Consider the following 23,515-nt stretch of genomic DNA (forward strand, 5'->3'; position numbering starts at 1 on the left):
AAAATTAAAAAAAAAATTAAAAAATCCAGAGGCGTGACAAGGTAGTTAACGACGTTTGTGAAGACTTAACGGAGGCTATTACATTAATATAATAATCAAAATTAGATACTAAATTGAGACAAAATTCTAAGTGGGTACCATTTTAAAATTTTCGAAAAAAATGGGTATGATCCGAGTAATTAAACCAAAATAATTTATAAAAACTTCTATGGCATAAGAAATCTCTAGTATAAATTTAAGAACTCGACCGATACCCGTATCTACTACCTTCACCGTCCATACACACTGCAGTGCGTCCGTCATCAAACGACAGTGTTTGGTTTGTCCCTCGTTCGCTGGCGCTTCAAGGCAAGCTAACCTGTGCAGGGCATCATGCTCTCTAATTGGATTCCTGCGATTTCGTTGGGTGCAAAAGGTTTAATCAGAAGGAATCGGAATTCGAACCCTAATCCAAAGATCGTGTGTGTGCAGTGGTTCTCATTTTCTTCTTCCAAAGCTCCAATAGACATGGCTGCCAGAGATGGAGAACTGAGGGTTTTTCTTGTTGCCGGTGAAGTTTCTGGAGATTCCATCGCTTCTCGCCTAATGGCTTCGCTTAGACTTTTCTCCCCTTTTCCTCTTCGCTTTGCTGGTGTTGGTGGGCATGTCAACTTCTTTTTTCATCTATGAATAGTATACGCTCAAATACACTTGAAGTCTCGTTTTATTTTGTGGGTTTGGGTATGGTTTGTTATGTTTGAAAAGTTTTACATTGATGTTGTCGAAGCAAGATGGTTATTTCATCGGTTTATAAGGGTCAAGTTGGTGACATGTGATGTCACACCATTTGCATTAATGCCATTTGCACCAATGCTTGTTGTGCCAGCCAAGATTAATATTAATGGTACAAAAGCCTAAGAAAATGATTACTTTGGAGACATTATAGTAAACTAACATTATTTGATATGATTGTTCTATAATCTCGTGCTTTTAAGTTAGTGATCAGAGGTTCAATTTTCAAAACAGTATGTCTGGAAAAATATCTATTTAGAGAGGTTGGTATTTTAAAATGATCTTTTGGTCCTTTGAGAGATTAGTAATTGATTTTCGATCAAGAATATTTTGGGTTCATGACACTCTGGTAAAAAAAGTTAAAGTAGGTGACCAAAGTGATAAAATAGAAGAAAGAGAAGATGAGAGACTACAAGTATATTTTAGTAAAGAATATATCAATAAGGAAAATTTTCTTCCTAGATATAAATTTATTGATTTATCAATTTCAGGGCTAAGATGGCAAGTGAAGGGTTGAAGTCTCTATTTTCTATGGAGGATATTTCGGTAATGGGTCTTTGGGAGCTTTTGCCTCATCTGTATAGAATCAGAGTGAGTGCTTTGCTTTTAAGATGTTAGTAATTAGTGTGATTTGTAAACTGGAACAGTATCTGGGTTTTCCTTTTGTTTTCCCCTTAGTTTTGAGAATCTGTTCAATATGTTATAGCTAAAGTCTTTGGATGTAGAATACGGTACCTAGTTGCTACCTGTAAAAACGGTTACTCGCACGGATTACAAATAGGACACAGCACTGCTACTATACTACTGTAACATATAAAATCAGCTTCAAATCAACAAGGCCACATATGTTAAATCAGAAAAGATAATTGGTTTATTTTAACCAAGTATGAAGCATTTCTGGAAATAGTGAAATGCTATAGCGGTTAACTTGCTAAGACATTTCCATTTATATTTACATAGTAATAGAAGTTTAGAAAACGACAGTAGTGTTAAACACAGATAGGAGCATGTGAAGTGTCTTTCTTATATCATTTTCAGCATGGGTGCTACACAACGTATAGCTATAACGGAAATGTTTGTTGTTCCTTGATTCATTTTCAAATTTTATTATTCCAGGGATATCTATCTGATAACTTTTGACACATTTTTGAATTACATTTGAAGCATATGTATATGAAATTTTACCTGTTACACATGTGAATTCCATGTGCTGTTGTTAATTTTCAGGTGAAACTGAAGGAAACTGTTGAAGCTGCTGTTCTATTTGAACCTCATGTTGTATTAACTGTTGATTCTAAGGGATTTTCTTTTCGGTTCTTGAAACAACTTCGAGGTACTACTGATGCACTCTCCTTGCTGGAATAACTTCTGCATCTTTGATTTTAGAGTTATGTTGTATGCAAATGAGGAATGCCTTTTGCAGCTAGATACAGTCAGAACAATTTGGATTTTCCATCACACTTTCACTATGTGGCACCATCATTCTGGGCATGGAAAGGAGGTGAAGCGAGACTCAGAGGACTAGCAGAATTTGTGGATCATCTATTGTGCATACTTCCAAATGAAGACAGAATATGTAGATTGAATGGATTGTACGCAACAGCTGTTGGGCATCCGGTCCTGGAAGATGTTCTGGAATTGAATTTGGTATGAGCTTGGGATATTTGGCAATTCTTAGCTTTTTTGTAATGCTTGTATGCATTGGAGATTTTATGGATTATTATGTCATTTTTTATTCTTATCTCTCATACGATAAGAGGCGCAAAATTTTGTTTGACCTTTGGATTTCTATTCTTCCATAGTTAAGCCTGATCCTTACTAATCAAAAACTTATTAAAGTAGTTCTCCCATCTCTCTTTGATATCTTGATGTGTAACCAAAAGTTGTCCTTCATCCTTATTATATATGACTTGGTCCAAATTTCTCGATTTGTTTCTCCCTAATTTTGCATAGCTTATATTTCTAGAGAAACAATTCCACGATTCATGAATGGAGGGCGAAAGGCAATGCCGAAGATTTCCGAAATAAGTACGCAGTGCCAGCAGGTACTTCTAATAAAATGAAATTCAAGAACTTCACATATTTAACTTCAAGAAAAGTTTGCTAAATTATTGTTCCTGGCATTTTGTTACTTTTGTATGAGCAGATGTTTCACATTTCGTTAGTTTAATGATTTTGCTTTCTTGCTATGTGGATATTTGCTTTATCATAATGCCCCAAATTCTAGACATTGGAGCAGAAGTTATATCTTAAAAGAAAAATCATATGAAAACCGTTTTATGGATATTGTTTGTATTATTTTGTCTAACTTTGAAGTCATATTTGCTTTATCATCACATCAATTTTAACTTCAAAAGGAGCCACTGTGATTAGCTTACTTCCTGGAAGCAGAGTGCAAGAAGTCAGTCGGATGCTTCCCATCTTTTCAGATACGGTGGAACTGATGAAAGACACGGTTCCACAGTTGATGACAGTCATTCATGTAGCACCTAATGAGCATGTGGAAAATTTTATGGCTGGTGCTATTCATAGATGGCCTGTGCCAGTTATATTGATTCCAGGTGGAACAACACAACTAAGATATGATGCTTTTAGTGTAAGCCCCCTTGTCCCGCAAGACCTCCATTTTCAAAATAAATATTTTAATTTTTGACTCATTCTACCATATCGTGTAGCCTTACTATAAAATTCGTTTTATACTTCTTCTGATAGAGTTATCTATTCTTGAAATTGCTCTTATGGTCCATTATAGAATGCTTACAGACTCTTGCTTGAGTTTTAATGAACAGTAAAGTAGAATAATACTTGAATCTAAACTTGCAATGACATTATAACTGTTGATTTTCCAAAATGTTCGCCAGTGATTCTGTCCAAATTATTTACTAGATTGTGAGTTTGGCCATTTCCTTCTGTTTCCTGGTCCCCTATGTCTTTCATGAAGGCTGCTCTTTGTGCCTAGCTAATTTAAATGAACTACGTTGTAGGCATGTAGAGTTGCACTATGCACATCTGGAACAGTTGCTGTGGAGCTGCAGCTTGCACGATTACCCTGTGTTGTTGCATATCGTGCCCATATTTTGACAGAATGGTACGTTCGGTACAAAGCTAAGATACAGTACATGTCACTTCCCAATATTCTTTTGGACAAGGCCATTATTCCTGAAGCACTCTTTCAATCTTGCAAACCGGCAAACTTAGCCTTGTTGCTCAAGTAAGAATAAGTATCAATTTCTTTCAATTAGGAAAAGATAAATAACAGTTTAAATGAATTTATTATTTGAGAGAAGTGTTTTTTGTTGGAATAGTTGACTTCTTTTTTTGTTACATATTACAGTGATTTAATACACGATGGTGGTTGTCGAGAAGAACAAATAATTGCTGCACAAAAGTTTGTCGAGCTTCTATTGCCTTCAGAGAGAACAAAGCACAACCTTCCACAACAACATTTGAGATCTTATGCGGACTACACCCCAAGTGCAATTGCAGCATTGACTATATTAAACCATGGGAAACCAGTGACTAGTATCTAACGACATCTCTTTCTGCGATTTGGCTTTGGATTTTTAAACTGCAAAGGAATGTCTGTCTGCAGCTGATGAATATTCCATTTAACATGTAACCTATGTATGGGTTATTGATGTATGACTCATTCATGTGGGGTTTTTCGGATCATAGTATGGGTCATGTGAGAAAAGATAATCTGCACACTTCGGTCTCGGATTGTAAAGGTTTAGGTTTTTAGAAGTTGCACATTGCTAAGGATACAGACTAAAGATAATTTTAATATACTTTTCTTTGTTAACCTCCAAAGAAATTGTGATAGAGTTCTGAGTTCAAAGACTTCCGTCTTTTTCACACTTCATATCCCTGATTTATGTTATTTATGTTTTTATATCATTTCTATTCACATTGTTCCCACGAGACAAGTCAAAGGACTAGTGCACACTATTCATATCCCTGATTTCCGTGCTTGTCTCATTTTTATTCCAATTGTTCGCATGGGACAAGTCAGAGGAGCAGTGAACAGCCAATAAATGGCGCCAGTATAGCGAAGTGTGTAGGAATGTTCAGATTAAATTGTACTGTAAGAAACACGAGTCCCACATAGGTTGTACGACATTATAGTGCATGTTTAAAACTTGGACTCTCCAACAATTACTAGATTTATAGCCAACTTATACCAGCTTATACTACTCAATTCTAGAGGATTCGATACAGAATCTGAAATTCTTTGATGAAACGAAAACCAACTTTCTTGTTTATATGCGACAAAGACAACAAGAATAGAAGTACTAAAAAAGTGGTACAAAATTTCTTAAAACAAGGATTAAATATGTTTTTGGTTCCTTAACTTTTAATAAATTTTGAAATTAGTTACTTTGAAAACTTTGGACCAATTTAATCCTTCATCTTTCGAAATACATGGATTTAATCCTTTTAATCAATTTTTGATGTTTATTTGATATGGACTAATTTGATGTTTATATGCATGTGTGGATTTTTGGATGGGAGATATATTCTTGAGTGAAGGTATTTTTAGATGAAAAATATATCCTTGTATGACAAACAATTATTTTTGAAAAAAAAAAACTTCAAAACTTTTATTATTTTATTTTTGTAACTTTCATAAAAAATATAAGAATTTATTTTAGTCAATATAATGTATATTAAAAATCATTTTTGATTTTAGATTTAGAAATATTTCCTTAAAAGTATTTTGAAATATTTTTTTTATTATGTAGTTTAAAAGATATTTTAGATTTGAAAATGTGTTTTGAAATTTATTTTTTAAAATAAATTTTGAAATATTATTTTTTAATATATTCTCTGGTGTATATTTTATAATATATTTTTAGATATGAAAATTCCTTTTGTCTTTTTAACAATTTGAAATATATTTAAAAGTAGGTTTGTGTATGATAAACGAGCGATTATTTGAGATTTATAAGTTTTAAAGGGTACAATAAAAGTAAAAGAAGGTCTAGAAAGAAACAACTTCATCCTCTTAGAACCATTTTGCTACAAACTTGTCAAATATCAATACCCTTAACTAGTTTCAGCTTGTCCTCAAGATGAATCTACAACCAAGTTTACTAGATGTTCTTGTGATTAGACAAACTGATCCATTTGATCATAACTTGTGTAGTTCCATGCAACAACTTGAATACTAATATGCGATATGTACATAAATTTTGCCATAACCGAATGATGCGTTATGTTAGAGACCGTCCCTTCGAGTGAATTCAGTAACATCATTTATCACGAAATCATACAGTAATTATGTATGGTAACAGTACGATCATACACTTCAACCATCCTTTAGATTACCATCTTAGCAATTGTCCTTCCCGACTGATCTCAAACCAAGGTTACCTAATTAAGTTAACGAATTATGTTAAATAAGACCCTAAACATGATTAGGAGAAATAGGAACGTTACAAGGCTGCTCCTAATCAAAGCCAATTGAAGAACACAATAAATAAAGGTCAAAGGTATGTTTGTTGGTACATTTAATACACATTTGATACTAATTTAATTCATTTAACCATTTGATATTGAACTTACTTAAGTGTCAAAGTATCTTTAACAAGTACAATCGCTCGGTCTTGAACGAACAGGATACCTTGACACTGGGAAAATCACGAAGTGAAGACGGACAAATTATGTAGGAGAATGCTCGCCACTTTAACCCAAAACAACTACTAAGACTTTTGGGGAACAATTGGTAATTCATACTCTTCTGTCAAATTTGTTGGTAATTTTTCACAATGGGTAATGTCCATGCATGGACAATATTAAGTTATTATGAGACTGAAATCTTATCTTACCATAATCTTTGAACTTATTGGTTGGGTACTCCACGGTCTTACTTGTTATGTCCTTGTTGCTGGGTACTCTGTGGGACATACAGGGTGTACTTGCAGAAAGAATTTCAGCGATCAAGTAAGCAAAAAGCTCTCAAAGTCAAAACTCATTACAATGCTAATGAATTGCATACCTTTAATTACATGGGTCCGCCCTTATTTATAGAGAATTAATTACTCTTATGATACTTTTACTGGCTAATTATGGGCCAAGGTTTTGGGCTTTGACCAAGTTTGATTGTCCTTAAACAGACTTTATTGGGCCTGACCAAACTCAAATGGGCTTGTGGTGCAAGCCCAATCCTCTTTGAACATGTTTCATTAAGTCTTACTCTGTTTTTGTCTAAGTTAAAGGAGGTTTGCCAACATACCGGCATATTGATTTCCCTATTTGCGTACTTGTCATCGACAGATGTATCCGACCAATTATATCTTTTGGCAGATGGTTTTAGATAGATGAATGATTATGCCGCTATATAAATGACCTTACGTGTATGTGGGATATAACTAACGTCTTGCTTTATTTATCGATATTACTTGTTATGTCGTTATGTATCTAGTTGTCTTCCTTATGGTTTATTTGGGTTGGCGGCCTGTTCGACCCCTATGATACATGTAGTAATCAAAATGGCCTTTTAGCTATGCAATATGAAATTTCAACTAAACCTGTCAAATTGGCCCACTTCTCATGGTTTGGCCCTGTCCCACGTGGGTTGTGGCTAGAAAAGCCCATAGGACCAAAATGCCCCTCATTGAAAAAGCCCACAGGGCCAAAAAGCCCACAAGGCCTGATGGAGCTCCAAAAGTGCATGAAGAGCTCTATGGGCAGCGGAAATGGATGAAGGAATAGAGGCAAGTTGGAAGGCACTTGCAAGCAATGGAAGGTGAAAGAGGTGATATGAGGGAGGTGTGCTCTCAACTCAAATTGCATCTATTGCAATAAATTTCAAGAGTAAAATGTACAAATGGTCTACTTTTGGCTTTTATATGTGAGCCTAAAAGCTAGGCTAATTCTTGGCCCTTAGATCAAGCTTGGAGGAGAAGCTTTAATCATCACCCTTGGATGGTGGCTTGGAGAAGGAGACATCTTCCTAGCCTTTGGATGAAGACTTGGAAAATAAGACACTTTTTTAGCCCTTGGATGAAGGAGGCACATGGGTAGAGTGTGGACTTGGCTCCATGGGATGCATGATCCATGAGGAAGTCATGGCCTAAGGGAGACTCTTAGTGGGCCGAACCCATTTATACATGTAACACCTATTTTTATGCCTTACACCATTATTGAAAGCAAAGCCCAAATATTGGCCCAATTTAAAATCTAGTCTACTGGGCTTTGATGCACTTCTTCAAGTCTTGTTGATTTCTTTGGCCCATGAAAATAATGTGACAAGTCCATTAGATTTTTGTCCATCTATTGGGAGGCCCATTTGAATCTTCTTCATCATATTTCTTGTTATTGGGCCTTTTAATGGGCTTGGGCTTGGGCTTGGGCCTGAAGGTGCAATTGGGCTTTGTGGGGTCACATCATCCCCTCCCCATTGCAGAGGATTTGCCCTCAAATCCTGGTGGTCATCCTCATCATCCATAATACTTGTAAAAGGAACTAAGTAAGTAATGTTTAAAGTTGGATGCACACCATATTTAGCAAGACGATCTAATTGATAAGCATTATCATTGATCTTTTTGATTATTTTGAATGGACCATCACCACGGGAACTAAGTTTGGAAAAATGTGAGAGTCGGCCCATTTCACAAAAATTGCGATTTTCACTTTGACTTAATTGAAACCTAAAAGGTAACTCTATGTCAAAGTTTGGTTTTGAAAAATCCTTTGAGGAGTTTGAAATAATGAATGAAGGTGGAAAAACAATTTTGGAAAGAACCAAGACAAAAGAATTAATGGAAGATAAGGTAGAGTGTAAAGATGGAATCATTCCCTTTGGAATCTTGATCTTGAGGTTTATGCAAGGATGTTGTATCATTACTGCCCTAGACAATAGTTCCTTTGTTTCTTTCCTCTTAATATTGTCTTCTTTTCTTTTTAACTCTTCCTCTTTTCTTTTTAATTCTTCCTCTTGTCTTACTCTCTCTTTATCCTCAAACTTTTTTCTTTCTTTTTCCTCTTGTTCTCTTTTAGCACGAAGCTTATCAAGCTCTTTTTTTTTCTCTGCGCATATCAAACTCGCGAAACCTTTCAAGCTTCTCTCGTGCTCTCTTTTGTTTTTCTCTTTCTCTTTGTTCACTCAAGAGCAAATCCAAATTTTTCTTAAAATATTTTTCGAGTCTAGAAAACTTAGCAAGATTTTGGATAAATGCATCACCTATGTCAATGAAGTCTTCTATCCTAGACTGTTGCTCTTTAGTGATCCTAAATGAAGAGGAAATGAAATGTTTCCACGTGCATGTTTTTAATTCAGAAAATGTGTTAATGCATGATTTTCTCCCCTTTTTCACTCTATACTGCCTCTCTTGCCACCACTCGGATGCACGTCCTATAAACCTAGAAGTAACATGCCTAAGAATGTCAAATTGACTATATTTACTAAACAATGGTTGCACCAATTTCTCTGTATCCCACATCCAATCTCTAAATGATATTGGTCCTATATCCTCCCCAAAGAATGGAATGTCACTATGAAATGTATGATGCAACTCATCACTACCATGCTTATGCAACCTAGGACTATATGTAGAATATGTACTCATGGTGATTGAATGAACTTATGCAACTTGAACAAAGTGTAGTAGAGGAAATCAATCACAAGTGGACCTCTAGGTTAGGCGAGGTGAGTCTTTAAGACTTCTTAAATACCAAGGCCAATCCTTGCCAAGATACACTTGTAAGAGGTTTCAAAGATCACACAATTGTCTAAGTGTTAAGTAAATAGAATCACTTGAGTCACTAAGCACAAAACAAGCAAATAAGACTCAAATAAATTTAACACTAAAAACGTACCCCTAATTAGAAAAATTTTAGAGACTTTGGTCTCAAAAATCAAGCCACTATGCAACGTGAAAACATGAATCTAAACTATGCGGCCTAATGTAAGGTGAGAAAACACTTAGAACTTTCAACACACTTACAACTAAAAGCGAATTACTAATGGATGATAAAGGTTCTACTTAGGAGATGGGATTGAACACCTTGTGGTTCCCCAAGACACCTAAGTAGGCCAAAATACAAGTTCAAAGAGAATTAAAATTGGTACACAAAATTTAGGCAAAGAGGAAAAACCCAAGAGCACCAAACTTTTAGAGAACTTTGAGTAGAAAATAAGGCATAAAGGATGCTCCAAATTGACCAAAAGAAGTGACCAAATTGTAGAAAAACTAGTAAACTAAAAGATGCAACAATTACAAGCCACAATGGCCAACAAAATGCTTGAAATTGGTGTTGGAAGCTACTCCCGAGGCCAACATGAACACCACAATTTTGGACACCAAAGTGATGCACTCCCAAGAGTACTTTGGTGCCAAATGAAGCCTTAGTTGATGGCTTTGAAGTATACACCAATTGGAGGAATATTTGGACCCCTTGTGGATGCAAAATGAAACACCAAACAGTGACAAAAACCTGGCCAAAATAATGAAAAAAAAACAGCAAACAAACTATGCCAAAGGCATTGGTTAGCTCTCACTCAAGCAAGAAATTGATGGCTCAAAACTTTCCAAAATATGGTGAAGGTTAGAGAAAGAATTCAAGCACACTCTCTAGAGTTTTACTTCTCAACCACCACCTAAAATGCTACCTTAGACTAGCAACAAATTTGGAAAACAAAATCACTTAATTCACAATCAAGAGCATTGAAGCCAACATTACTTGCCAATTGAAATTTATAACACAAGAAAAGCTAAATAAGAAAGCTAAACCACATTGAATATGATTTGACAAGACTGAATTGAATAGCCAAAAACAAGGACAAGCAAGAAATTAAGGCTTGAAAGAAAGGAAAGCATAATAAAAGGAATCGTAGAATGGAACTAGAATGGAGTAAAAACCAAAAACAGAAACTGCAGTGCTCATAAAATACTTATGGTATTCATTGCATGTGTGCCAATGTGAGGGAAGTAATCCACTCCAAATGAAAGCAATTGATGGCAATATGGAATACACACATAAACAAGCAAATGTATAAAGCAAGAGCGCTGAAATTTAGAAGCAAAACACACCAAAAACGCACTAAATAGTGATTTTCCCGAAAACACAACACCAGAAAACACTGACAGATGCCTTAACTTTGCAGATTTTTCATATTTGTTGTATTGGACATATTTCAATGATTCTTTTTGATAATTTTTCGTCCAGATGTTAAAAAAATTAGGCAAAAATCAGAAGGTGATTCGGTGCTATGAATCGTTCCATTTAAATCACACAAGAAAAGTGTGCATCAGGACACAAGTGAAAACAGTAGCAAACTGGCACTGAAAAACGCAGAAAGTTGCCTCTACTTCAAAAATTTGTATAGAATTCAATTCTCAACATAATTGAATGATTCTTGTTGGAGAATTTTCGTCTATGACTTAGCTTTTCGAAGAAACAATCAGCTTAAAATTTGGTGCACTGAGTCACTCGTGACATCTCTCAAATAGAAGATGTGCAGTGGAAAAAAGTTGAAAACAGAAGCAAAAGCAGAGTGAAAGGGGAAGATGTTCAATAGACAAATCAATTCGATTTGGAGCTTGATTATGATCTAGAATCAAGCATAGATGAAGATGAACATCTTAGGACACTCTAAGGCACAAACCAATCAGTGAAATGGCATTAAAATAGTGAGGAAAGCTGACTCAAACAACCACACGCATAGCATGAAGCTTCATTGCGTTTTGGAGTGGAGTTTGGCACGGTTTCACTCAAGGAAGTGCAGAAAATGAATGTAAACGGTGGAAAATTGAAGAAACATGTAAAAGAAAGCATGAACAAGACATATAACACAACTTGAACGGTGGAAATAGAAAAGAAAAAAGAATCACCGAATAAAAATGACAAGAAACACAATGGAAGAAAAAAAATGGTGCTGAAATATAAAGGAAAGCTAGTAAATGATGTGAACCATAGCAAGCAAGAAAATCTAAAAATAGAGTGTAGAACACTCTTGTAGTCTCATAGTTGCATGGAATCAATGGAGAAACACAATATAATAGACATTGAACGGTAAATGTGAAAGAAAAACAAAAAAGAAGAAGATGATGAGAACAAGACGGAAAATGAAGGAAACACAAGACTGGGAAAAAATCTTACCAAACCTTGAGAGACCATGGTTTGATGGCTCTTGATACCATTATGGTGGAGCTCCAAAGGTGCATGAAGAGCTCCATGGGCAGTGGAAATGGATGACGAAATGTAGGCAAGTTGGAAGGCACTTGCAAGCAATGGAAGGTGAAAGAGGTGATATGATTTCCTAATCTATGCTAGCCTAAGGAAGGTGGCTAGAGGTAGAGAGAGGAAATCTCTAGAAAGTGGTGACTCTCAAGGCAATAGAGGGAGGAGTGCTCTCAACTCAAATTACAAATGGTCTACTTTTGGCTTTTATATGTGAGCCTAAAAGCTAGGCTAATTATTGGCCCTTAGATCAAGCTTGGAGGAGAAGCTTTAATCATCACCCTTGGATGGTGGCTTGGAGAAGGAGACATCTTCCTAGCCTTTGGATGAAGACTTGGAAAAGAAGACACTTTTTTAGCCCTTGGATGAAGAAGGCACATGGGTGGAGTCTGGACTTGGCTCCATGGGATGCATGATCCATGAGGAAGTCATGGCCTAAGGGAGACTCTTAGTGGGCCGAGCCCATTTGTACATGTAACACCTATTTTTATGCCTTACACCATTATTGAAAGCAAAGCCCAAATATTGGCCCAATTTAAAATCTAGTCTATTGGTCTTTGATGCACTTTTCAAGTCTTGTTGATTTCTTTGGCCCATGAAAATAATGTGACAAGCCCATTAGATTTTTGTCCATCTATTGGGAGGCCCATTTGAATCTTCTTCATCATACTTCTTGTTATTGCGCCTTTTAATGGGCTTGGGCTTGGGCTTGGGCTTGAAGGTGCAATTGGGCTTTGTGGGGTCACATCAGGGCCAAAAAGCCCACAAAAGTCCTGTGGGTTAGGGCTAGCCCATGGGCCTTTTTTGAGAAAAAAAATTCATCCTGAATATAAGAAAAAATAGAAATAATTGAATACAAAACACAACAAAACACCATATGCATTTTCACTGGTTTTTAGTCTTGTTCCAATTCAACAAAAGTTAACATTTATAGAGGAATACAACGTATAAACAACAAAAATCAACATTTTTCTAATGAACTGAACACAAATTTAATTATAGAACTGAACTAGGCACAACATAATCAATACCATGCAGAGCATCTCTTAATTCTAATGGATCAATTTTTCCACTCCTGTCTTTATCATATATCTCGAATATGCCCTGCAAAATTGAAGTAGCACATTCAAAGACAATTACATGGATGAAGATTGATCATAAAACACAATCTATTTAACTTTTTTTGGTAGTAAAAGCAAAGACACCATCAAAACTATTCAGTATAATAAAGCTCATGATTTAATGAAGTACTTTTCAACATAAATCCACCCATCAGGCAAAAACATAAAACAATTTTATGTAGTTAAAAAAACTACTTAATTAGCACATGAATTAAACACAAATTTCAAACTTTATGAGTGTCCAGAATTACCATAAACTATTATCTCTATCTACTCTTTTATTTATGAGTGGATTATTTCTTTTACTTTAAACTTTTACTAAATGCCAAGAGCATTTCATCCAGCATTTATGTATGTTATGTCCAGAATTACCAAAAAAGCAAAGATCGCCAGTTGGGTATCATGCCTAATTCACACTAATGGATCACAAATCTGCATACATGTTTTTCTGACAGGGCATATTCAAAACAATGATGTTAAGCATAAAATAAATGACTATGTAGTTCACAACATGCCAACAACTAATAACATGCATAGGGGAAGAAGTTACTATTGGTGGATTAAAAATTAAACTTTGTTAATGGTAAAGTTGGGTCATTTAATCATAACATACAACTAGGCATATATCAAAGAATTAAACACCAAATATATTGAGATAATGGATTAAGTGTATAACAAAACCTGAAGAAGTGTCATTGTTGATGACTTTCAACATCTTCAAGTTTAGATTCATCAATGATTCCCTCATGGCCAAAAATATCTTCAACAACTTCATCTGTTACAACCAATTGAAATACAATCAAACAACTAGTCTAGAGTTAATTATTTAATGTAAAGTAATTTCAAAAATAATAACATATAAACTTACCACTAGGATTTTCAGAAAATCCATACAACCAATTTTGAGTACAAATCAACATTTTCACATGCTCAGGAAGAATAGAGCTTCTATACTTTGAAAGAACACGCCCACCTTTACTAAAGGCCGACTCTGATGCCATTGTAGTAATGGGAATACTAAGCAGATCTTGAGCTATTATAGACAGTATAGGAATTTTTTTCTCATTAGTCTTCCAATATTTGAGTACATCAAAATCTTCATTGTCTTCATCATCATCTATTGTTGGTTCATCTAAATAAACATCTATCTCGTTCTTGCCAACAATAAATTTTGAGTCATTCTGATACATTTTAAAATCCTACAATGAACACATATTAAAAAAGAACAAAAAAATAAAATAAAACAATGAAAACTAGGTATAAAATGCTTACAAAAATAATCCTTGATCTCTTCAACTTTCTTCCTTCGATATTGGATTGAGACATTGAGATGGATTCAGTTGGTGATTGGGAAAGAGAAACACCAGGGATAGACAAGTTCTTTACATATTCTTTAAACAACCTCTTGAACTTGTCTAACACTTTCTCTGTTTTCTCTTCATAGGTCAGAATGTACAACTTTTTATAATAATACATTATAAAATCAACCTTTAGTCGTGGGTCAAGTATAGCTCCAAAAGCTAACCCAACACTATACTCCTTCCAATACTTTTGAAACTTCTCGTTCATATTGATAGCCATTTGCTTTAAAGTGACATCGTCATTTAACAAATTCTCTTCAATAATAAACTGAAGTTTCCAAATTTGCATAAATACAAGTTTGAAGTGGGATAAGATGAACCAGACATCGTGTTAGTAATCTCATAAAATGGTTCTAAAAATTGGCACATTTTCCCTCCCCTATCCCATTCCTCAAAAGATGGACAACTTTTATAATTCCTATCAACCACTTTGAGAAGTCCCATAATTGTTTTTAGTAATGGGTTTTTTCCAACTATATAGTTATGACCACAATACTTACACACAACCTTTTCAATGCCATCCTTGTCTTTCCCTAATTTTGTGAAAAAATTCCAAACACTTGAGACTTCTTTTTTATTTGTGGCAGCACTTTCAGATGGACCAGGAGTATCAGATAGGAGATCATCAACCAAAAGCAAAGGATTACTCTTAGAGTGGTCCATATTTAGTCAATTCTAATTTTGACTAGTACTATATAGTAAGGTAGTTAAGATTAATTGTTCCTGTGATAAAGAAAACTATATTATCATACAATTAGCATATTAAAGAAAACCATACACTATGAAAATAAAAATACTTGATAGAACAAAAATACAATGGAGTGAAAAATAGTTGTAAAAAAGTACCACACTCTCTCATATCTTCTCAACCAAACACCATCAAACAGGGCATCAGAAAATTACCATAAATAACAGACAAAATCTATGGCCCTCTATTTTAATTAATCATTTTGTTAGCCACATTAGCAAATGTCAATAATTCTATATATATATATATATATAGATATATATATGCATGTAATATTATTTCTAATGTAAACTTTTAGTTAATAACTTCCATTCAGAATGACTAATATCGTTATCTCAAAATGTTTCATATATAACTTTCATTCAAAATAGTTAATAACTTTTAGTTAATAACTTTTTAGCTAATATCCATTCAGAATAGTTAATAACTTTTAGTTAATATCCTTATCTCAAAATGTTTCATATATAACTTCCATTCAGAATAGCTAATAATGATGAAGGACCGTCTCGGATTTGGGGCAAAATCGTCTAGAATGAAAATGGGTATGAACCCTAAAACGAAAAGGGGGAAAATGGAGGTCGTCGATTGGGGTGTTTTTGCGGAATGGAAGGAAATCACGCCACTTGGAGGAGATTCCAAGGTAAGTGAAGAAGATCCGCCACTTTGAATCGGAGATTCAAAGATAAGGATCGGTGGTTCTGAGGAGAACCTCGAGACTTGAGAGAAAACTCACTGTTTCATAAAACTCAAATATGGATACAAATGTGTCTCACAAGGGCTTATATACTATGGGCCGAAACACCAAAAGGCCCAACACAACTAAAGGTCCGATAAAGCCCAAACAAAAACATTACAAAAAATTATAAAAGAGTTCCTATTCTATGATCTAAAGCTAATCCGAGATCGCTCTCTAAAGGTCTTGGGCATGATTCCATCAACTGCTCTTACGATCCCGAGCCACACCTCCATCATTGCCTCCAGGTTGGAGAAAATTCGACCTCGAATTTTAGCGTTTTATTACCTACAACCAAACACACATACATAAGTACTGAAAGCACACAAAACCTGAATAGTCTAAAGATAGAAATAAAATGCTTTCTAAAAAATGAGATTAAAATCGTGGGAGAGGTCAATCTCTTATTATTAAGGTGCTTGGAGATTGTCCTCCAGGATCAAAGATAAACCTGTAGAACACATCAAAGAGTTTCAACACAACTATACGATTCACAGTGAAACACAAGGGAAAACAACCCATAGTAATCATAATAGAAAAAGAGTGTCCTTGAAATCCCTTAGGATTTTCAAGATAGGACAAACACATAAGAAGATGATTAAAGTCAGGTTCATGTGTTGCCCATGTTATGGTTGCCTTTTCTATCATCTTGTCCTCACCCCATTGCTTATGCCATTTCTCCTTAATGTATAAGTCTTCCCTAGGCATTATGACAAAAAGAGAGGGGTTAGTAAGTGTTCCCAATGAAAATGCAAGATCATGGTGTGAATGGGAACAACAATTTAACGCATTATCATCCCCCTCTAAGGATTTCATCTCAACCATGAATTTCAAGTGTGTGAGGAGAGACTCATTCTTGTGTTTCTCTCTTTGTTCTTCTTCTTCCTTTACTCTTTGTTCTTTCTCTTCTCGTTCTTTTAGCTCTTGCTTTTTTCTTTCTCTAAGCTCTTTCATCTTTTGTTCTCTTTCTCTCATCTCTAGCTCTTTTTCCTCTTTTAACTCTCTCTCTTGTCTTGCCTTTTCCCACTCCCTTTTTGCTTGTTGCTCTCGTCTGACTTCGAGCTTTTGCCTAACACTCCTCTTTACCTCTTTCAAGTATACAATGTAATCTTGGAGATCTTGAAGATTCATGTACTATGCGTTCCAATTAGAACATTGATAATTTTCATGTCCATATCCTTCACACTTGGTGCATCTAATAACACTTGTTTTGTTGCTTGGCAATGATCCTCTATCTTCATGATGCTCCCTTCTAAGATTCCCAAGTTTGCTATTCAACCTCATAATTCTGGACATAATGAAGTTGATATCCTCTATCAAGGTTGAACGTGTATGGAACATTGTGGAGTGCTCAAAATTGCTAATTCCTGCAATGAAAGAGAGGAAACAAGAACTAACACAAAACACAGTAAGTGATTAGCAAAAGTAATGCAGATAAAATTATCAAATGGGTCTCACCACTCCTTACGTGTTTACACTCAATTCCACTCGTGTTTCACTCTTATAGTGTATTCACTCGCCCTCAAGTTCATGTTCAGTTCTTCAAAGAACCTCCAATCAACCCATCCAGAAGTCAACATCAAAGTGAAAGACGTAACGAATCTAAGCTCAACTCAGGAGGCCAAGGAAAGGAAAACTCCAAGACAAAACCAAGGAAATTTAAAGAGAAACTAAAAAAGCACCAAAATCAAGAAATGCTAAACCAAAGGGAGTGAATATGTGACAAACTAAGACCCTGACAATGAGAAAAGCACTTTAAAAGACAAGAGTAATCTAAACAATGTATTTAGAATTACTATTGGAAATGTGAAACAAAAATACTTAAGCTAAACTGTGATGATTAATTCAAACTCCCATAAGCAATACTTCCAACAATTTAGCTCAAGGTACATTGTCCCACAACACAAGAATCCAAGGAAAAACAAACTCAAAGAGAAATGATGGACAAGAGACTCAAGAAAAGCAATAATGAACAATTAATGACTCTAAATGGTAAGAACTAGGCAAAGTAGAATGCAAGAAGGCACTAGAAATTGAACCAGAAAAAGTGACGCAACACCACAATATGCACCGAGGAAGTTGTTGCCAAATGGATAAATGAGAGTGGTTGTTGCTCGGTATAGGACAGAAAGTTTGCAGCCAAGTCCATAAATCAAAGGGTGGGCTGTTGTGATAATTAAAGGCACCACTCCAAAATGAGGAAAAAAACAAATTGTTATTGTCCCCAGTGCACCAATTCAGTGTTGCTTTAAGCTATAACCTCTCAAGGTATTGGTTGTTATCCAATCAAACTCTACATGGAAGTAAACAAAATTCTGCTGTGGTGAGGATAAATGTGAAAGGCTGTTGTAATTGGAACCATTGCCTCAACCGCTTGATGCAGCAAAATCAAAACCTGTAGTTATTAGTTTCACCAATTAAAGTAGGCCACCACCTTAGACTTGCATGGACATGGTGTAGTTAATGGCTTGTGATAATTCCAATTGGCTGCTCCACAAGTTACCACCGCATGAGTTTTTTTTTTCAACCACTTTCACTGCACTAAATGGCTACTGTTAAATCAAAATCTGCACCGAAAAGCCACTTGATTTGGGAACCACTGCACCCAAAGTGTTTATTGCTCCAATTTAAGACTTTGCTGGAATCACTTTGCCCCTGATGATGCACCACAATTTCCTCCCTCCACCGCTCTAAAAAAAAAGTGTATGTTGCTACCACCACCGCTTGAACTAATAAATTGAATGGAGCATGCAGCTATCGTTTCAAATTCAATTTTCAATTGCAATTTCTGATCAGACCCTGCTGTTGACGCCAACCAACACCTCTAATTTCAATTCTCCACCACTGATATGCACTCCACTCGTAATCTGATGCAGCCAATCCAATTACAATTCACGTGAATTCCACCAAATAATATTGCACAACATAATGCTACACTAGAAGGCCACAATTGTTTGGTTCGAAAGTATTGGAATTGGTTTCCACCGTTTTAAATCTCAAAACTTGCTACACCAAATTTCAAATAAAAAGGATTGTTGCTGCAACGAATGGTTACTACAGCGTGGAATTTTGGGGGCTGCCACAACAATTTCTAGAAAAAACACGACCACTTTATGTGCTATATTTAACCACCTTGCTCACACTTCAAAACACAATTTCTACACAAAAGGCATTAAAGGTACCGAGTGAGGTAGCTGCAACAGTTTGAATCTGCCAAGGCTGCCACACCCACTTTGTTCTGCACCGCTTGGATCCAATCTAAATTATGCACGTAATTCAGAACTTCAATGCATGTCTCTATAATTTGACAGTTGCTACCGCATAGAATAGTACCAAGTAAGAACAAGTGCAACACAGGATTAGGCGATGAAAGAAATCTGTTGCACCGAATAAACCAAAAGGAAATGGGTGTCCCTTTTTGCTGCACCGCTTGGCACCTCTACATCAATGCAAGAGGACTTTGGTTGCTGCACAAAATTTTCACTGCACCAATTAACCAAGCAACGAGCCAACCAAAGTCACCACTACCAACATATGAAAGGTTAAGCCTGCACCGCAAAAAGTAGCTGCTGCAATTGATCTATACGCTACACCAAATGGCAACACTAGTGAACCAATCACCAAATTAGAAGTAGCTTGTTTTCAGATTCAAAAACTCAAATGTGACTGCTGGAACTTGCTAGATAGAACCACATCACAAGCTTCAAAATTTCTGCATCAAATTCTGCACCAAGAAATCTGAAATAGTTGCCATTGCCATTCAAATCTTGCAAGAAAATTTTAATTGCACCTAATGGATTTAAGTAAGCTTCTGTCAAACATAATTCATAGACGCTGTTGAAAGCTTCTTGCACCAGAAGAAAAATTGCACTAAAAGGAATTCCTCTTCCCAATTTGCACCGCCTTAAGTTGGCTATTATAGTCTTCCAATCCAGCCACTACCACACTGCCATACACAAGCAAGGTTCTGCAGCTGGCACCGCTTCAATTTTTTAGCCACTACTTGATAACACCGAGAGTAGAACAATTCAATTTTAGTGTGATTGCTACCCCTGCTTAAACCAGAAAGTTGTTGGCAATTGCAAGAGGCGAAAGAGGTTGTTGTTGTGCACACCGAATGGGCTAAGAAAGCTACTGTACTATGCTATTGCAATAATACATAAGCTGCTCCCACACGATAAACTTACACCAACCCACTTCTCCTGCCAACTGAAACAAAATTGAACTTGAACACAAATTTTTTTTCCACCAACGCAATTTTGCAAACACCTTGTACTCATGAATTTCAAGAACACAAGCTACCCACGAATTGCTACTCGGCGTGCCAACCATAAGCTTCCAACAAGAGAATCAAAATGTTTTAGCAGCTTGTCTGCAACTGGAGATCATTCGAGGGGATTTGACAAGAACAACTACTCAATGGCAATTCACTACCATGAAAGACCATGTAAGGGCCGCTTTGACAGAGTCATTTTGAAGGCCACAAAATTGTACCGCTATGGATAAACAAGCATTTCCAATAACCACTATAAAAACCACACGAAGAGCTACGAACATGACGCACAAGTGATGCGGAATGAAAACAAAACGAAGAACGACGACACCGAAGAACGAACAAGAACTGTGAACAAACGAGTGCACCACGAACAACTTTGCAAGCACACACGAGAAAATCCGAAATCACTCTCGAAGGAATAATTAACCGAGCTCTGATTACCAGATGATGAAAGACCGTCTCGGATTTGGGGCAAAATCGTCTAGAATGAAAATGGGTATGAACCCTAAAACGAAAAGGGGGAAAATGGAGGGCGTCGATTGGGGGTTTTTGCGAAACGGAAGGAAATCACGCCACTTGGAGGAGATTCCAAGATAAGTGAGGAAGATCCGCCACTTTGAATCGGAGATTCAAAGATAAGGATCGGTGGTTCTGAGGAGAACCTCGAGACATGAGAGAAAACTCACTGTTTCATAAAACTCAAATCTGGATACAAATGTGTCTCACAAGGGCTTATATACTATGGGCCGAAACACCAAAAGGCCCAACACAACTAAAGGTCCGATAAAGCCCAAACAAAAACATTACAAAAAATTATAAAAGAGTTCCTATTCTATGATCTAAAGCTAATCCGAGATCGCTCTCTAAAGGTCTTGGGCATGATTCCATCAACTGCTCTTATGATCCCGAGCCACTCCTCCATCAAATAATCATTTCTCAGACATTGCCTTTATCCAAAATCTATATTAACTTGGCATGCCCCAGTTTACTTTTGCAAGATATTAAGCGCCACTTTTAGCATTACTGATTGTGTCAAATCAGAAATATAAAATGGTGACATTCTCTAATACTTACCTGTTATGTACACTAATTAATAGGAGAAAGGTGCTGAAGGTTCAAAACCCGTAATTGAAGCCTGAAAAAGTAAAGGCTTTTTCTACAATCGCTGGTGTTGGTTTTTGTTGGGGTGGTGAGTATTAACTGTTTCCTATGCATCTACCCCTTCCTTTTATGTTGAAAACTAAGGTGTAGTAATTGGTTGGATTTACTAAGTTAGACCAAAAGTTTTGGAATTTGTAATAGGTAAACAATACAAATCCATTAGGTCACTTTCCCTTAAGAGAATTAGTTATCAGCTCAATACTCCCAAAAAGGACATTGTGTCCTATATTTTCACGCTCCACCTCAAATGAGGAACATTCAAGCTTTAGCTAAGTTCAAACAAAGAAAAAGATAAATAATGCCTATGCTTATCCTTTCATTCAACTGTAACAAAACTAATGGAAATCAGAAACAAAGACTGTTATGATAAACTTAAATTAGGAGTTATTGAGCAGACTTTATGAGTGGTTACATTTGTGATGTTTTAGGAGAGGAAAGGTCAAAAGTTTTGTGTTATGTTTTGGATGTTAATGGTGATTAGTGTTATGTTTTTATAATAATTGGAGACATTATGGCTTGCAGATGAAAAGCCAAATGTAAGTCCTATAAATTGTAGTGTCTTGCTCGTATGAAATACACAAGTGAAATAAATCATATCATCAAAGATAGAGTGCCTTTGCTAATAAAGTGGTATCAAGAGCCAGTTAGCCTGAGTGTCTGAGAGTGAAAAAGTGTGAGTGATGGCCAACAATATGTGCTTACCCCAGCTGACACAAAAATCTGACTACGATAAGTGGAGCATGCAGATGAAGGCCTACCTCGGATCCCAAGACGTGTGGGATGTTGTTCAAGGTGGCTTCGAAGAGCCAGAGGATTTTGATGAACAAATAGTTGCCCAGATTGCTGCGTTGAAAAAAACACGAGTCAAAGATAGGAAAGCTATGTATGCATTATACCGAGCTATGGACGATGCAGGCCCTTGAGAAGTTAGCAAACGCTACGACTTCAAAAGAGGCGTGGGAGATCTTGGAGAAAACATATAAGGGAGATGACCGTGTGAAACAGGTTCGTCTTCAAGCTCTCAGAGGAGAGTTTGAGAGGTTGCTGATGAAGGAGAACGAAGGGGTAACCGAGTTCATATCTCGGGTGGAGACTGTGGCAAACCAACTTGGCAAAAATGGGGAGCCGTTGCCTGTAAACCGAGTTGTGGAGAAAATTTTGAGGTCAATGACAATTGACTTCAACAACATTGTGTGTGCTATAGAGGAATCCAAAGACCTCTCAATGCTCATGGTGGAGGAACTTGCTGAGTCTCTAGAAGCCTATGAACAAAGAAAAAGAAAGACGAAGGAGGACTACCTTGGCCAAGCTCTCCAAGCAAGGACAAATTTCAAGGAGAAAAAGGCGTTTGGAACTTAGAACACTCGGGGCAGAAGAGGAAGAGATCACGAGAGTCAAAACCGAGGTCCTGGAGGCAGAGGTCGAGGACGTAGTGGTCAAGGTTGAGATGATTACAAAGATGGCGCTCCCAGTCTGCAAAATTGGCGAGGTCGAGGTCGAGGTGGAGGCCGAGGAGGTCGGTCAGGCAACAATGGTGAGTGCTACAAGTGCGGCAAGCCCGATCACTATGCAAATGAGTGTAGATCGGTCAAGTGTTATAATTGTGGTAAGACCGGTCATTTTGCAAAGGATTGCCGGTCCCAAAATAGGAGAAATGAATCAACCAATCTTCTTACAGAAGAGGTTGAAGAACAAGCTGGAATATTGTTGATGGCTAGTAGTGAAGCGAGCTCGGCACATGATATGAAGAATTTGGTAAGGGAGGAAACTGATGAGGATGAGATGTTGTTGACAAGGAGCTCGGATATCGAGCTTGGTCCAAACTCTAGCAGAAACACTGAGTTTGGTTTGCGAGTCCAAAATAACTCGATCTGGTATCTAGACACTGGAGCTAGTAACCATATGTGTGGAGATGAAAATATGTTTGATGAGCTCTCCAAAATTGAAGCTAGACATGTGTCATTTGGAGACGCTTCCAAGGTGATGGTAAAAGGACGAGGTACGATATGTTTTTCTCAAAAGAATGGACGAATTGGGACAATTCGGGATGTGTACTACGTACCCGACCTCAAAACCAACATATTGAGTATGGGGCAGTTAATGGAAAAAGGGTACTCAGTCATCATGAAAGATCGAGTGCTGGAGTTGAAGCATAAACTC

The 23,515-nt window shown here is 36.5% G+C and overlaps 1 protein-coding gene across 4 annotated transcripts; it reads left to right on the forward strand.

Annotated features, from left to right (window-relative positions):
• The first annotated feature begins 209 nt into the window (after positions 1-209).
• Positions 210-4,581, forward strand: LOC114173831 (probable lipid-A-disaccharide synthase, mitochondrial). 4 transcript variants are annotated; one of them, XM_028058466.1, is made up of 8 exons: positions 210-641; positions 1,263-1,362; positions 1,999-2,104; positions 2,195-2,418; positions 2,738-2,816; positions 3,129-3,367; positions 3,756-3,982; positions 4,106-4,581. In XM_028058466.1, exons 1-8 carry the CDS (start codon positions 373-375, stop codon positions 4,299-4,301), a joined length of 1,440 nt encoding a protein of 479 aa, XP_027914267.1. In that variant the 5' UTR covers positions 210-372; the 3' UTR covers positions 4,302-4,581. The 4 variants fall into 4 exon arrangements, with proteins under 4 accessions (XP_027914267.1, XP_027914268.1, XP_027914269.1 ...); XM_028058467.1 differs by having other exon boundaries at positions 384-720; XM_028058468.1 differs by having other exon boundaries at positions 384-672.
• Positions 4,582-23,515: the final 18,934 nt, after the last annotated feature.

This window comes from Vigna unguiculata, chromosome 2, assembly GCF_004118075.2.
Source record: "Vigna unguiculata cultivar IT97K-499-35 chromosome 2, ASM411807v1, whole genome shotgun sequence".
Classification (NCBI taxonomy): Eukaryota; Viridiplantae; Streptophyta; class Magnoliopsida; order Fabales; family Fabaceae; genus Vigna; species Vigna unguiculata.